Consider the following 16,909-nt stretch of genomic DNA (forward strand, 5'->3'; position numbering starts at 1 on the left):
CAATGCAAAATCGTGTTGATCCCGAAGAACAAAGGCTGCAAAAAATTAACAACCTACGGCCGATTTCGCTTTTAAATTCGGATTGTAAAATTATAGCTCGAGTAATTAACAAGCGCTTTCACCATGCACCGCTGACATCATAGGCCAACAGCAGACTTGTGCTTTCAGAAGGACGATTTTACATACTGCGGCTTTGTATCGCGATGTCATTGCGCTAGCGCAGGCAAGTAACATAAAATGTGGACTGCTTTTCATAGACGTCCATAAGGCATTTGATCAAATTAATCACAAATACCTGATAGAGACAATGCGTCGAATGGACTTCCTGCCAAAAACCTTCGACATCCTCGAGAACGTGACAATGTTGTGTTACTGCACAAATCTCAGTTAGCTGTCAACTGACAAAACAAATTGAAATAAAAAGGGGTGTTACCCAAGGAAACCCCTTATCAATGCTCCTGTTCGTTATATCGCTGGAACCTTCCTTGAGACAGCTACAGCACAGGCTCACAGGCATTACCATTCAAGGAACAAAGACCGTGGTAGGCGCTTACGCTGACGATGTAGGCGTAATCATCAGAGACCAAACATATGTGACACAACTAGAGGTGGTACTCGCAAAATACTGTTTCGCATCAGGTGCGAGGGTAAATGAAAACAAAAGTAAATTTGTAGATATAAAGCAGCTTGCTAACTTGCGCATTGAGTGGGCGAACCATGTTAATGAACGCAAAGCTCTTGGAATAGCATTGACAACTCCCCTTTTAAAAATGATAGCAATAAGTTGGCGGGAGGTGGCAAGAAAAATCAAGGGAGCTTTGATTGAAAACTGTCAATGTAGCATAGACCAGTTCCAGAGAATACTGTTTATCAACACGTATATTTTATCCAAGGCCTACTACATAGCACAGGTTCTCCCCATTCCATCAATGGTGGCGAAGACGATCATGTCCACCTTAGCAAAGTTCTTGTGGAAAGGGGAATTGTTTCGAGTGCCGGTGAAGACAGCAGTTTTGGATCCAAGCAATGGAGGAATGGGTCTGACATAAAGTGTAAAGCGATGGCATTGTATGTTAAACGAACATGGTGCATAATGTGTAATGATTCAGGGTGCACTACAGCAAAACTATACGACATTGTCAGGCCAGAAAGTGTAGAGCCGCCGGTAAATATACAAAAAATAAGTTTTAAGCTACAACACATTAGGGAGTATAATCTTGAACTAAGTTATCTCAGCAAAAAGCTTTTAAACTCCAGAAAGTTACAGCAAAGGCGATTTTAGCTGAAAGACGGAAACATGAAAATATGGAAAATGAATTCGAGAAAATACTTAAATATCAGAATCACAATAAGAAATATGGTAACATGCTCCGAATTGTCTTCAATAGAATGGGTATTGGTTAGGAGCTGGATTCCTAGTAGAGAGGGAATGGGTTGGGTTCACGTTCCCCACCCCAACCTCACCTGCAAGTCGCACATGAAAAATAAATCAGTAGTACAGGAGATACAAGAATATGACGGCAAACATCTGGTGTCTGATATAAAGGAAGATCTTGAACTCCCCAAGGATGCGTTTAGAAGGCTGGAACTGACAAACATAAAAGGCAGTGAAGGACTTTGCGATGTCGCTGTTCGGGACTGCTCCTCTGTCCACGTAATTTACCCTGGAAGGAACACACGTCAAGGATTTACTGGATGATTAATTTGGGTCTGGCAAATGATGATGAGGAACCTCAGGCTGCAGAAGGAGGAAATGTGCGTGCTGAACTGCCACAGGTTGAAGGTGACAGTGAAGGTGCTAATTTGTGCTACTGCTAAAGACTCATTCTGTGAACACTGTAATGTATGACTGCAATTATCTGTCACCTCATTTATGTCATTTCTTTCTTCTTGTACAACAACACAATTCATGGCAGTAGGTTTTCCATCTTCCATTGTAAAGTATATTAGGAGAAACATTGGTTTTTTAATCAGAATAACAAAGTCGATTAGGAAGCATTCAATTTTTATACATATAATAATTATAAACAAGAACCGCGATGGTAATTATCGTAAAAACAAACAAAGCAATAATTTTTGCGACATCTTGCGCAACATATAAAAACGGGCGTTTGCAATAAATCTATACAAAAACATGCCTCATTAACATTTACGAAAATGTTTCTAGTTTCTGATAATTTTGAGGCAAACCAGTCATACTGAATCATGTCTCAGAATGTTGGTGACGATGATTGATGGAGAATTATAGAATGAATTTTGATGCAATCTACCCGGGAATTAATTTCACGATTCTCCTGTTACAATGCGCTGCAATTTTGCAAGCGCTTTACGAAATTTTTAACTTGCCTGTAAAAGTAAACATCACAAAGAAGTGCATTTTTGAGGTATGACTTTTAGAGACCAAGTTGGCATATTTTCGTCATCTTGAAAAATTGCATCATATGTATCCGGAATCGTTTGACCTCCCCAAGAGTCAATGAGAAGTACATATTTACTCTCCCCGACGAAAGATTTTAAACATTTGCGGAGAAAATCCATGTATAAAACTGTTGTTCCTTTTCCGGACTGCGATGATGTTACGATGACGTTCGTATAAGTATTGCCATAGCCATCTATTAATTAGTGAATACGAGGTCGGAAATGACCGGTCGCTTCTTGTAAGCATATGAAGACATGTGGGAGCAGTTTTCCGGATAATGTTATTGAATATTGTGCGGTGTACGAATGCGTCACTTTATTCAAATCCGACTTTTTCACGAAAACTGTTTTACTTACTTTTTCAGTGAGATTGATATTGGTATCCTAAAACAATAGTATTTTTAATATTAAACAATATTCGAATGTGTATGTAAATATCTTTTTTTTTCTATAATTAAATTTGAATTGATATATTTTACATCGGTAAAAAAATTTTGTACGCAGAAAACATGTATTTACCTGTTTGGTTAGTATGTATCGCATAATCCTCGTCGTGGTATTGAGGGATTAACCGGCACGTCTGCCGACGAAAGGCCTCCGCAGACGCCTGGATGCCCTCCATTGACGCCGCTTCTTTTTTCGAAACCAGTTTCGTGATTTTGCGTTGTGAAATTCTGTGCTTCTGTTTATATGCCGTGACCTATCGATCAGACGCCTTGAATTTGAAATCGACGAATTGTGCAGCCGCAGCCAGTGTCCATTGCTGTAAATTTCTTGTCGTAACTTGCTGATATTGCTGTCTTGCTTCCACAAAATTCACGACTTTGTAGGCTATGGGAATCATGTCACTTTTAAATCTTTTCGGTGACGGTTTATATTCGTCTGGAGACGAATCATTTTGTGGCACTTCGAACTGTTCGTCGTTCTCCTCACATTCTTGACAATCCTCATGAGCGTGAATTAATTCCTCTTCAGTTACGAATGTTTTTACACCCAAAAGTTCCAGTGTATTATTATAAAGTTCTCCGGCCAATAACATAGCATCGTGAGAGATTTCTTCCGAAGATGTCGATGCAATTAAAATATTTTCCGTCAACAGCTTTTCGTAATACACCACTGCGCCCTTCAATCGTAATTTTGATAGGTCACTATGAACGGACTCTTAAGGATTTTCTTCTCCTATTCAAGATGAGCCAGCAACTTCTTCAGTCGACGTGTTTAACCTCGGATCGGAATAACACGTCGAAATTTGAAACAGGCATCTCTGTTCACGACGAAATCGAAAAACAAACTGCCGTTTGCTTCTCACGGCTCGCGCACAGTCCTACGTGCAGATGACCGTTACAATCCCAAGGAGACCCTTACAAAGCCCCTCTAAACCCTGAAACCCCATGAAACGAAATAGAACGACGAGCACGAATATTTTTCAGTGAATGAAAAACTTTACATTCTTGAGCTAAAATAATGTAAGTTTGATAAACTTTTTGAAGAATTGGTGGAATAACAAAAGAAAATGAAACAGAAGAAAAAGAACCCAAGGCCTCTGGCATAAAAGTCCGAGCCCTAACCAATTTTTTTAAATTGGTCATAACATTCCACAGTATACATAATTTTCAACTAACATTTAAAAATAATAAAACAAACGAAAATTAATTACAGGTTCCTTGACATTTTAGAAGAAATCAAGGCCTAAACCAGATAGTGATGTTCGTCACTTGATAGTATTTATTTTTCAAAGATTAAATCGTCTCTCGTTTCATCATGTTCTGAATCGCATAATCGAAAATGGAGTTCACATGACGCTTCTTCTGAGGAAGTTGGCGTATGTATCATAGTAATTATTTATGCGCAGTAGCTTGTGATGCTGGTCAGAGATGTACGTCCAAAAATCTCCTTTGCTCCTTTCTTTACTGGATAGCAGGTAAAATACCGCGTGTCCCTTCAACCAGTTGTCGGCATTCTTCTTTGAGGTGGGGTATAATTCTTCTTCCGGGAATAAAAGCCACGTTGGCGTTATCAAATACGGCGGTTTTCTCTGCATAGTTGCTAATTTTTTTCTGATTGACAACCATCTATTATTTGCATTTCCACAGACAAATTGATGCTCATCTGTGTCAATCAGGTTGCAAGTGGTACGCGAAGGGGAATCAGCCAGATTAATGGAATGTAGTCTGGAGTTCGTTGAAAATTTCCTATTCACAAAATAATACCACAATGACTAGGCCAAATGGCGGCTCGGCACTGGACCAACATTTTATACTCATAAGGCACCTGAGAAACTTTGGATCGATTTTTCACGGGATTTTCCGAGTAGTGCGTCCTAATATTTTAACCGCTTGGTAATGGTTGTCCCAGATCTCTTACCGCATTATATCCAACGCTTCCACAAGCTAATCGAATTATGAAAGCCTTCTTAATAGCTTCCAGTGACCACTTTGTCCCTCGCAGTTTTTTTTTCTGCAGTGCCGAGATATGATCGTCGTTTAAAAAAGGTTTCACAGATGCCGCCATTGTATCAATTTTACCACTCGCACTGGATTTTCCTTTTCAAACTTTCCAGTTCCGTTTCAGTGTCATTCTCAGGAGGTAATCCGGCGTCAGAACTGTGAACATCTGGCAAAACTTCTTGAGAAAGTACGCAAACTTGCTCATTGCCTGAAAAGAAATAGTATTAGTAATAATAACAAAAAAATGTTTTGTCGAACTACAACGCGAGAAATTTAAGTTTCATAAAAAGTTAGTAGTGAATAAGATAGATAAGTTAGTGGTTAGGTTAGTGTTGTTTAACGTCCCGTCGACAACGAGGTCATTAGAGACGGAGCGCAAGCTCGGGTTAGGGAAGGATGGGGAAGGAAATCGGCCGTGCCCTTTCAAAGGAACCATCCCGGCATTTGCCTGAAACGATTTAGGGAAATCACGGAAAACCTAAATCAGGATGGCTGGAGACGGGATTGAACCGTCGTCCTCCCGAATGCGAGTCCAGTGTGCTAACCACTGCGCCAGATAGATAAGTCTGTCTTTAGTTACATATATATATTTAAACAGTACCTGGCTCTGTCTGTGTAGTGTAAGTGCACTCAGGTTCCCTTTGCACACCCCTGTCCTTTGGTGGCTTTCGTCCCTTAATTTGAGGACGATGGCTAAATATAGTGGGTACTGCATTAGGTTTCAGTTTATAACACCATCCTTACGATTTGTTTCAAACTGATCAGGTGCGAAGTGAAGCTAAAAATGACAATCCAAATTACACTGTTAAATAAAGTTCAAAACTAATACCTGTAAAGAAGTAAAGATGGCACAATGAATAACTACCAAAATAAACCTTTTCAAATTTCATATACATGAAGTACATCCGTATTTGAAGATCTGATTTTCAGGTTCTGTCTCTTATTCAATGGTGATCGTAGGCATTATTGTAAAATCGATGTGGATGTAGCTTTATTAATACTATCAATAACTTTTTTAATGCATTCAGAGCTATTTCTACATAAATATTACAACAAAAGTGTATAAAGTGAAAAAAATTTTTTTTGGTTTTCAGGTGGAAGTGAACTCAGGACCCACATATCATAAATCAAATGCTATACCGACTTTTTTTTTAATTAAATCTCTTTTTTCTTTTGTTCGTCTTCTTTCGGTGCATCTGTTCGGGGCAGACGTCCTAAAACACCCGTTTATGTTCGTCGTTGATCCATCAACTCAGTTTTTTCTTATTACAGAGGGGAGCTAACCCTCTGACCGAACACACTGAGTTACCACGCCGGCGGCTGAGGTATACTTGCACTCTCCCATTGTGCTTTGTAATATGTAATTCACATAATTATCTACTGCTATGATAAGTTTCCTTATCTCACACAATTTAGCAGTTTCATATGGAAATGTATCTTATCTTCCAATACGGTGTAGCCACAGTTCGCGTCTTTTCGCATTCCTTTCGCGTCCTGTAGAATGCGGAAAAGCTTGCTACCTCGGACTGGTTTCGTGTAACAATTTACAGCGCAGGACTGCGGCATTTTCACTACAGAACAGTGGAACATGCCGCGTTAAGCTCTTAATTTAATACACAAAGAGTGTATATACACTCCTGGAAATGGAAAAAAGAACACATTGACACCGGTGTGTCAGACCCACCATACTTGCTCCGGACACTGCGAGAGGGCTGTACAAGCAATGATCACACGCACGGCACAGTGGACACACCAGGAACCGCGGTGTTGGCCGTCGAATGGCGCTAGCTGCGCAGCATTTGTGCACCGCCGCCGTCAGTGTCAGCCAGTTTGCCGTGGCATACGGAGCTCCATCGCAGTCTTTAACACTGGTAGCATGCCGCGACAGCGTGGACGTGAACCGTATGTGCAGTTGACGGACTTTGAGCGAGGGCGTATAGTGGGCATGCGGGAGGCCGGGTGGACGTACCGTCGAATTGCTCAACACGTGGGGCGTGAGGTCTCCACAGTACATCGAAGTTGTCGCCAGTGGTCGGCGGAAGGTGCACGTGCCCGTCGACCTGGGACCGGACCGCAGCGACGCACGGATGCACGCCAAGACCGTAGGATCCTATGCAGTGCCGTAGGGGACCGCACCGCCACTTCCCAGCAAATTTGGGACACTGTTGCTCCTGGGGTATCGGCGAGGACCATTCGCAACCGTCTCCATGAAGCTGGGCTACGGTCCCGCACACCGTTAGGCCGTCTTCCGCTCACGCCCCAACATCGTGCGGCCCACCTCCAGTGGTGTCGCGACAGGCGTGAATGGAGGGACGAATGGAGACGTGTCGTCTTCAGCGATGAGAGTCGCTTCTGCCTTGGTGCCAATGATGGTCGTATGCGTGTTTGGCGCCGTGCAGGTGAGCGCCACAATCAGGACTGCATACGACCGAGGCACACAGGGCCAACACCCGGCATCATGGTGTGGGGAGCGATCTCCTACACTGGCCGTACACCACTGGTGATTGTCGAGGGGACACTGAATAGTGCACGGTACATCCAAACCGTCATCGAACCCATCATTCTACCATTCCTAGACCGGCAAGGGAACTTGCTGTCCCAACAGGACAATGCACGTCCGCATGTATCCCGTGCCACCCAACGTGCTCTAGAAGGTGTAAGTCAACTACCCTGGCCAGCAAGATCTCCGGATCTGTCCCCCATTGAGCATGTTTGGGACTGGATGAAGCGTCGTCTCACGCGGTCTGCACGTCCAGCACGAACGCTGGTCCAACTGAGGCGCCAGGTGGAAATGGCATGGCAAGCCGTTCCACAGGGCTACATCCAGCATCTCTACGAACGTCTCCATGGGAGAATAGCAGCCTGCATTGCTGCGAAAGGTGGATATACACTGTACTAGTGGCGACATTGTGCATGCTCTGTTGCCTGTGTCTATGTGCCTGTGGTTCTGTCAGTGTGATCATGTGATGTATCTGACCCCAGGAATGTGTCAATAAAGTTTCCCCTTCCTGGGACAATGAATTCACGGTGTTCTTATTTCAATTTCCAGGAGTGTATTTCCAACACCTGTAAATATCGGCTAGTTAATTCAGATTTGCCACTTACGCTCACGTATTGCTTAGGCTCACCTCAACCGACCAATAGCAGCCGCCGAATGTCGGCAATCTGCACATAAAAGGTTGGTGGCGCTCTCTCTCATACCCAAGGTGGCTTCCACCGACTCCCACTCCCTGATGATGCCTTCCTCCCCTCCATCTACCCCTCCTACCAACTTTGAAAATCCCTATCCACCCCCCAACCCCGCCCGCCGGGGTGGCCGGGCAGTTCTAGGCGCCTGCTTCAGTGTGGAACGGCGTGACCGCTACGGTCGCAGGTTCGAATCCTCTCTCGGGCATGGATGTGTGTGATGTCCTTAGGTTAGTTAGGTTTAAGTAGTTCTAAGTTCTAGGGGACTGATGACTTCAGATGTTATGTCCCTAAGCGCTCAGAGCCCATCCACCCCCTGTGCTTTTTCCCCAAGGGCACCCTCTCTCCCTTCCTCCCTCCCTCCTCTCCCCCGGGCCTCCCCTCCCCCATACCTCCTTTCCCCCCCTCCCATCGCCTCTGCCACTGGCATCTATACCCCCCCCACCTTTTCCCCTTTTAGGCAGCTCCCCAGACCCGTACACGGGTAGAGAACTTTCGCGGGCCGGAGATCGTCGCCTAGTGTTTGTGCATGCTGTCGTGTTCGTGTTCCAGTGTTTCATCGTTCGTGCTCCATCGTTCGCATGTGTTATCTCTGTCTTGTCTGTGCGTGTCCACGTTTCTGAACGTTTTTATTTTGGACACTGGCCGTGTATGGCTCCGTGTGTTTTAATTTTGTATGCCTACGTTTTTTATATCCACCATGTCTGTTCTGCAATTGTCTCCTTTTGTATCATTAGTCATATATGTGGCCGAAGAGCGGCGTAATATGCCGCTGCTGGCCTACCTGTATCAGGTGTCAAAATAACAATAAAGGAAAAAAACCACTCTCATACAGGGCTCTACCCAACGCTCACGAGGGCGGCTCACCTGCCCGTCGACACCGACTCCCTCCACATGTATAGTCTGTGCGGGGCTCGGCCGCAAGTGAAAGTGACGTAAATGGGGGCTGCAGATTGTCAAGCGTTTAGCAAATGTTAGGTTTTATGGCGAAGGTCAGACGAGGAGTGAGTCATTTGTCAGCAAAATTCCCAGCCGGCGGTTGGCGCACCAGAAAGAGATCAGAGCGATAATCCTAAGTACCTGGTGTCGAGTCTCTACGTCCAATCTTTTTAGTTTTGTTGATTTTGTATGTTACTTACACTGCAAATAGTCCGGGATAATACTCCAGACATTGTATTTATTAATACCTTAATAAAACGCATGAAAACGAATGGGAAAGTAAAATTTGAGATTGCGAATATTTGAACTAGCCGAAGGGTAATGCCTCTGAATTATTTTTATCTGAAAACTCTTAAAATGCTTTAAGTAAATCAAAACTTTATTAACATTCTACATATCTACATACATGTCTATGTATCTATTAGTCAACACGGCCACCCTTGTGACGAATACATTTCTCCCAGAAAGAGACCATTTTCTCGATGCCGTCACTGTAGAATGTTTGACTCTGTTGACGAACCCACAACCTCAACTTTCCACGCACTGCTTCACCACTACCAGATTCCACACCTTGTGGTCCAGCGGCTAGCGTTGTTGCCTCTGGATCATGGGGTCCTGGGCTCGATTCACGACCGGGTTGGGAATTTCCTCTGCCTGGGGACTTCGTGTTGTCCTCGTCACTTCATAATCAACATCATTCGTGACAGTGGCTGAGTAAAGGAATATGACTGTGTGAAATATTCGGACTTTGTACGGGAGCTGAAGACCGAGCAGTTGAGCGCCCAACACAACCCATCCTCAACACCAAACACCACTATCAGAGCAAAGATCTTGACGCCGTTTCTTTAAATTTCGTGAACAGCTCAAAATCGGATGGCGCCAAGTCGGGACTGTACGGAGTGAACTCATGGCGTCGGCTGGTCACAAATGTCGCAGCGCTCGTGTGAGGTCTGGCATCGCCACTCCGAAGGAGAGCTCGCTCCGCGTGTGGACAGACTCTTCTGCAGTCAGACACTGAACTACAGCACACCGTCTCTCACGCACTAACATAGTTAGGTTGCACTGCGCCATGTCACACGCTGCAAATCAGAGCCCTCTAGTGGCAGAGGCCTGTAACATTCAGTGATTATAAAGAATCCGCCTCGATTGCAAATAGAAAGTGGATTTTATTTGCCTTCGAGGCGCATTCTGTATAATCATTAAATTATCCATGATTTCTGACGCGCTGCAGTGTTAAAAGTTCTCAAGTGGTAACATTCCTCAGCGAGGCGGGAAAGTCGACCGAGGAACATCTTTGTCGTGTCATACCTCAGCTGATGTTGAGAACAGATGAAAAAATTCGGAGGTGTTGCTTTTCAGCACGGTCTCATACATTTCCTGGCATTGATTGTAAGGCATGCGCGAGAAATTTGTATATAAAATTACATACCTTTATCGTTTTACAGTTGATGATTTATACGGGATGGGGTGATATTAATCAGTGATAGTCTCAGCGTCTTACATATGCTGCAAACACAGAATTTTTTCAATTGCATAATTGTTTTAAGGATTCCCGAGAAAAACAAGCTTGATTTAGATACTGTGCCTTACACACATTGTCGAAATAAGTCTGGACTGTAGAATGACTCACAATGTAGAACAGTCGAAAAGTGACACCAAATCGATAAGACAGCTCACAATCACTCTGTCAGTTTACCCACTTGCAAACATTCCAGTGTTCCAGATACATATGTGCGTTGTCTTGGCGTAATCACAATCCTAGATCGAAGCATTAACTGTGCAAGTGTAGAAAAAAAAAAAGAAAATGTCGAACGTAAACAAACCCCTCAGGTAGCATGACTTTGGATCTGTGAAGGAAGTCACACGAGATGGACAGCAAAGTTATAAACTGGTACAATACCTGCTAGTCATCTCTCAGAACTACTTTCGTTTGTGTATTATGTCTATGTGACACAATTATCTTAATTGGAAATTAGTGCAACATGGCATTAAACGCCAAGGTCCCGTGCTAATAGAGCTAATGGTACCTCCAGTAAACTAAACCACACGTTCTGACGTCCAGTTGATGAACTGGGTCCTGCGTTACAGCAGTAGTGTTGCTGAACGGGCATTGCCCGTCACTGGAAACTGTGAGATATTGAGTCAGAAAATTATCATCGGTCGCAAGTTTGCGAGTTCCTTATGAGTGTCTTGAGGAACATGTGATCTGACACTGAGACAGAAACAGTTTCCTATGTTTATAATTTTTTGCTGTTATGTTTATAATTTTTTGCTGTTATGTTAATTACCCACATGGAGAACAAGGAGTAAAATTTTGCAAGATGAAAGCAGCGTCCATTTAATATGTATATGTGTGTGTGTGTGTGTGTGTGTAATGTGCAGTCCAGAGATTGTTTGACAGTGGATCTCCAGTCTCCATGTCTCTCTCATTCCAACCGCTGTGTTCCTCTGGTTCTTTCCCCATGGATAGATTCGCCAGTTAAGGTTTCCAGGAGCCCTTTATGTCTCAACAGATAAGAGAACTAACATTCCTCCTGAGATTCTGTTTTGTCTGCAGCTATAGGAGGTGGTTACCAGGTCGACGTTTTAAACCAAAGCCACAAAGACATGCAGTTGCGTGGGTAAAATTCACACACTTTTCTTTCCAGTGATCATGTAGTCATGTTGGCAGAACTAACGACGTAAGGTATTTATCATCATCCCCTGTCAGGTTGACATTTGTTCATCTATCTGTCGGCCAGAAGTGCTGTTCTCCAGTCTGGAGGTACTCGGCTGTCGCTGGAGCAGTGTGATGGCAGCGTGGTGTGTGTGTGTGTGTGTGGTCCATGTAACCACCACCAGCCCCGCACGTTTTTATAAATCCAGACTGAGTTTCTTAAAATGTGGCTTGACCTTTTTGAGGAAATAAAGTTACTATTTCCGCTGGACAACTACCTTAAATGTTCAGTACTTTCTCTCTTTTTAAGTCATTCTTCTTTCTGTGGATGAAAATTCAAATGTCTCTTTCAAGATTCGTGGACAGTTTTGCTCGTTCATTTATATAACACATAAGACTATAGAGCCAACCTTTCACATTCATTGCTCCCACACCGAGAAGATCAGCAGGAACATTGTCGGTACATGGCTCATGTTGATTCTCGACTTCTACAGAACTATTCTGAATTGCTGTTTTAAAATGTATTCTTCAGCGACTGTTACTAATGAAACAACGTAAATCCAATAAGCAGATAGTGATTTCCCATTTTTTCAAAGGTCCAGTCTCGGCATCTAATGCACACTGTCTACACAGTCAATGTAAGGACGAACTGAGAAATTCTTCAGCGAAAATTAGACCTCGTTGTCCAGAATCCGTATCATCGAGTGGTTATCTACTATTATCAGTACCATCTGCAATGCGGAGGTTCAGTGACTTCTGCTACAAAATAATAGTATACGTGTTAGTTGAAGGGAAAGTATATGCTCTGTGGCTCGCTCTGACATATTGTGCTGTGTGTGGTTGTCGGATGTTGTCCTGTTGGACTATTTGAGAAGTGTTGAGAATGAGTTGCTGGCTGAGTAGGCCTGCTTCCCATAGGCAATGTTTCCCCGAAGCACCCTCCACGTTGTAGTAGACCTGTGTGAAACAACTCCTGCAAGGCTACATGCACAATTATTGGTTAAATGACGAATAATATAGATTCCAGCCATAAAATAATGTTGTTTCCTTGAAGGAAAGAAGTGAACAGAATATCTCGTTGAATAAAGTACTGCTATAGTTCCTTACAACCTTCTTAGTATTTTGGTAGATGTCCACTGCTAACGATTGCCGGTTCAAGTAAAATCGCCGTGTAGAAAAAATTATGGAAATGAAGCCTCCCCCCCTTCTGGAGCTTGTCACGCAAATAAAATGTGCTGAAAGAAAACCGTAACTATTTAAAAACGTATTATTAAAGATATGCAGGTATTCACCAATGGCATCAGTCTAACACAGCAAAGATGTGACGATACTGCCACTGGCTGGTGATGGACCACTTTTTATGAACCGTCACTCGAGAAGTATCAGTAGTCACCTGTAAGCTGAAAGGGCGGCCCGTTGATGCAGTGTTTCAGAATCGTCCGCAATGGAAGCAGTTAAGGATATCACGGAGACGGCGGCTGTGGACCTGGGCGACCTCCTGGACGCCGGGGACGCCGCCATGGTGATACTCGAGGCAGGTGACACGCGGCTGTTGGCGCACAGGGCCGTCCTGGTGGACAGGAGCCCCGTGTTTGCCACCATGTTTGCCCACGACACCCTCGAGGCCAGCAGCGGCGCAGTGAGCATTCCGGATGTGGGGGGCCAGGTGCTGAGGCAGCTGGTCTCCTACCTGTACACCCTGCGGGCCCCCCAGCTGCCCGGCCCGGCCCCCCAGCTGCTGGCTGCAGCGGATAAGTACGGGGTGTCGCGGCTGAAAGCGGAGTGCGAGAGGCAGGTGGCCGCTCAGCTGACCATCGAGACTGCGGCAGCCGCAGTCGTCCTCGGAGTCCGCCACTCCTGCAGTGACCTCAAGCGCGCTGCACTGGCGTTCATTAAGACCTGTCCGTTCGAGGTGATGGCCACTCAGGGATGGGCTGATGCGATGCTTCATCAACCAAAAGACTTGATCGAAGTGAGCCGGTTGCTGTATGATCCACCACCACAAAGCAGGTAAGTGCGAGACAACCCACTCATTCGTGTCCCTCAGTTGTCGGTATGTGTGTGTGTGTGTGTGTGTGTGTGTGTGTGTGTGTGTGTGTGTGTGTATTTCCATGACTATAATTTTTGCCGCTGAATTTCCTTACATGTGTCACTGCTGTAAGATACACAATCATAGACCGTGATTTCCTGCTAGCTCACGATGCTATCATTGTCCTCTTGTAGCATGTTAGCTGAGTCCACTTCATTAACAGGTATGTTATCTAGCAAAAATGATCAGACAACCAATTTGTAGTCATTTCTCTGTCGAACTACATGTGTAGGATAAGTGGTTCTTTAGATTTTGGCATCAAGTATCAGGAGAATAGGATACATTCACTGTGTGAATGTAGCATGACCCATTTTGCTGTGCACACAAAGCTGTATTGCCCAACCCGGCCTCACAGTGATGTGTGTAGTTTGCAGCCGGCAGCCCTTAGAGTCGCTGTAAGCCTGTTCGCATAGAGCAGCGTTTACAGTTGTTCAGTGCCTTTGTGGCTGATGACAATGAGACCCCTCTGAACAGTGTCATGCTGCATGAAGATGACGACCAAGTACGTCACTTCTGGCCGACACCTCGAGCAAGGAAGCGTACTACCCAACGGTTCGAAGAGGGTGGCAACATATTTACAGTTTTCGACAGCTGATGACCTGTGGAATTTTCTTCGTGTAGTAAAGCAGACTATGAGAGTAATCGCTGTTCACACCTCTACTACAGCTTCGTTCTGTCACTTTCTTTCTTCATGCAAGCCGTATGCTAGTAACCTCCCCAACAAAATTCTTTGTTCTCTCCAAATCCAGGCAGTACATAGAGGATTTAGAATTTCTCTAAAGGAACATTATATGACAGAATAATGGTTCACTGTCAGGTCTTGTATGGAAGATGATCAGAAAACCTGTTGAAGTAAGCATTGGTGCTCCAGTGTATGGCTGCTCACACCTCTCGCTGCCTGGGACCACCTCACAGGAACACAAACCAGTCCTCGTGGTGGTTCCAGTTCGTTCCATAAAATTGAGACTTCCCACCTCATTTCCTTCTCCTCTCTATTCAGCCGCTATATGAAGCTCACACAGTACTTGGATACATTCCCTTCTGTGCCATGCTTTACTGACTCTTTGATGAACCGTTACCCCACACCTCTCTGCCTGTTTCAGTTGCTCTATGGATTTCTATAGCCACCCAGTGAACACCACAGACTTGCATTCCAGTGTGGCACTACCTATGATATTATCTACCGCATCTATTACTGTTGCTATTCCACCTCTCATAGTCTGAACATGAAAGAGTTTCTGAGACCAACATTCCCTTTTTTCTGCACCATCTTACAGTTACATATGTCCATACAAGTCTAGTAGCCATTAACCACTGATAAACCGTCATTTATTTTTCAGCTAGATTCTAATACTTAGGTAATAGGTAATATTTTCTGTGGTATTTGACATACTGGTAACCTTGTGTTTGAGATGACACTACTTGCATTCCCTCAACCAATTGCAATGAACTTATAGCCTGTATTGTAAACCATTCAGTGTGTTTATCTTTTGTTCAATAGACATCAACATGAAAATTGATGTTTGAAACATCGATCATGTTACAGTCATTAGTTACGTTCTTGAAAAAAAAATTTAACACATCGCACCGAAATATATTTTTCTACATTACTCCAAACTGCTCCTGCACACTATGGGAAATGACACAAGGTCTTAAGTTTGAGAAAGTTTTTATTAACGGTAATCTTTTTAGTAACAGTAATATCTGTGTACATTGTATGATGATCGATGTGCCCTGTTAATTAAATGAAAATGTCCTTCACAGCCAGGAGAATGCCGTGGCTGTCCAGTTGGTTTGTTGCACCACTAGCGAGATATGCTCGTGCCTAAACAAGAAATTACAGGAGGAAAAGTTCTGTGCTGACTGGGATTCTAAACCCGTACATACTGTCACCGCCGATGACGACACATGAGGAGACATTCACTGTCAAATAGTTTTCCACCAGTAATTACAAGTTGAATTTATAAACCTCAAATGATGTGATAAAAACTTCTGTGCCTGGTTGAGAGTCGAAACCGGTACGAATCGTTATTGTTGACAATGAATGTAGAAATGTAAAAAAATTATTATTGCCTTTCACCGATGATTTGCAGTGCAAATGCTACGACTTGAAGTCACCTGATGAAAATTTTTGCACCCACCCACTATGTAAAACCACACCTGCGCATTTCATGGAAACGCTGAGGAATTTGTATTGCTGGGGAAACAACAAAAGGACGGAACTGTATAGTCCAGAAAGGGTCAAAACAGCGGAAAGGGATACCTGAGTTGAACTCCCTGCTCATCACCAACACTCTCCAACATCTCAAGCTGAAATACGTACGCTGTGACGTTACATGGCGATTGGTCCAGTAGTGAAATGCATACTTTCGACTTGATTTTGTAATCGCTGAAATGAAATCACGTAACAGTCAGCTACACTATTGACATTATGGAATTTCTGTAGGCAGTGTTGGCCCCTAGCTGAGCAGCTGTGATTTTGTACGAGTCTATGGTTACACTAATACTGGATCATACAAAATAAACTCGGCGACAGGTATCAATCAAATTTCCAAAGTTCTCCGGATAGTGTTGTCGCATTTATTGCTGCAGTAGTGTGTCATTGTGTCAAGACCAGTTAATTATTTCGTACTGCTTAGTTTTTGCGCTAGAGGTTTATATTTTTACTAAAAGAAGAGATGTATTTGGTTTATGAGGATGTCATTCATGTTGTTTGTTGTGGTCTTCAGTCCTGAGACTGGTTTGACGCAGCTCTCCATGCTACTCTATCCTGTGCAAGCTTCTTCATCTCCCAGTATCTACTGCAGCCTACATCCTTCTGAATCTGCTTAGTATATTCATCTCTTGGTCTCCTCCTACAATTTTTACCCTCCACGCTACCCTCCAATACTAAATTGGTGATCCATCGATGTCTCAGAACATGTCCTACCAACCGTTCCCTTCTTCTAGTCAAGTTGTGCCACAAGCTCCTTTTCTCTCCAATTCTATTCAATACCTCCTCATTAGTTCTGTGATCTACCCATCTAATCTTCAGCATTCTTCTGTAGCAACACATTTTGGAAGCTTCTATTCTTTTCTTGTCTAAACTATTTATCGTCCACGTTTCACTTCCATACATGGCTACACTCCATACAAAAACTTTCAGAAACGACTTCCTGACATTTAAATCTATAC

At 43.7% G+C, this 16,909-nt stretch overlaps 1 protein-coding gene across 1 annotated transcript in view; it reads left to right on the forward strand.

The window, feature by feature from the left end:
- LOC126212647 (mucin-5AC-like) overlaps nt 1–16,909 on the forward strand; it is a 73,218-nt gene that overhangs the window by 35,920 nt on the left and 20,389 nt on the right. The window contains exon 4 of the mRNA XM_049940072.1: nt 13,072–13,656. Within this exon, the coding sequence (XP_049796029.1) occupies nt 13,072–13,656 (585 nt within the window). The remainder of the gene's footprint in view (nt 1–13,071; nt 13,657–16,909) is intronic.

The sequence above is a fragment of the Schistocerca nitens genome, chromosome 11 (genome assembly GCF_023898315.1).
Source record: "Schistocerca nitens isolate TAMUIC-IGC-003100 chromosome 11, iqSchNite1.1, whole genome shotgun sequence".
NCBI classification, from domain to species: domain Eukaryota; kingdom Metazoa; phylum Arthropoda; class Insecta; order Orthoptera; family Acrididae; genus Schistocerca; species Schistocerca nitens.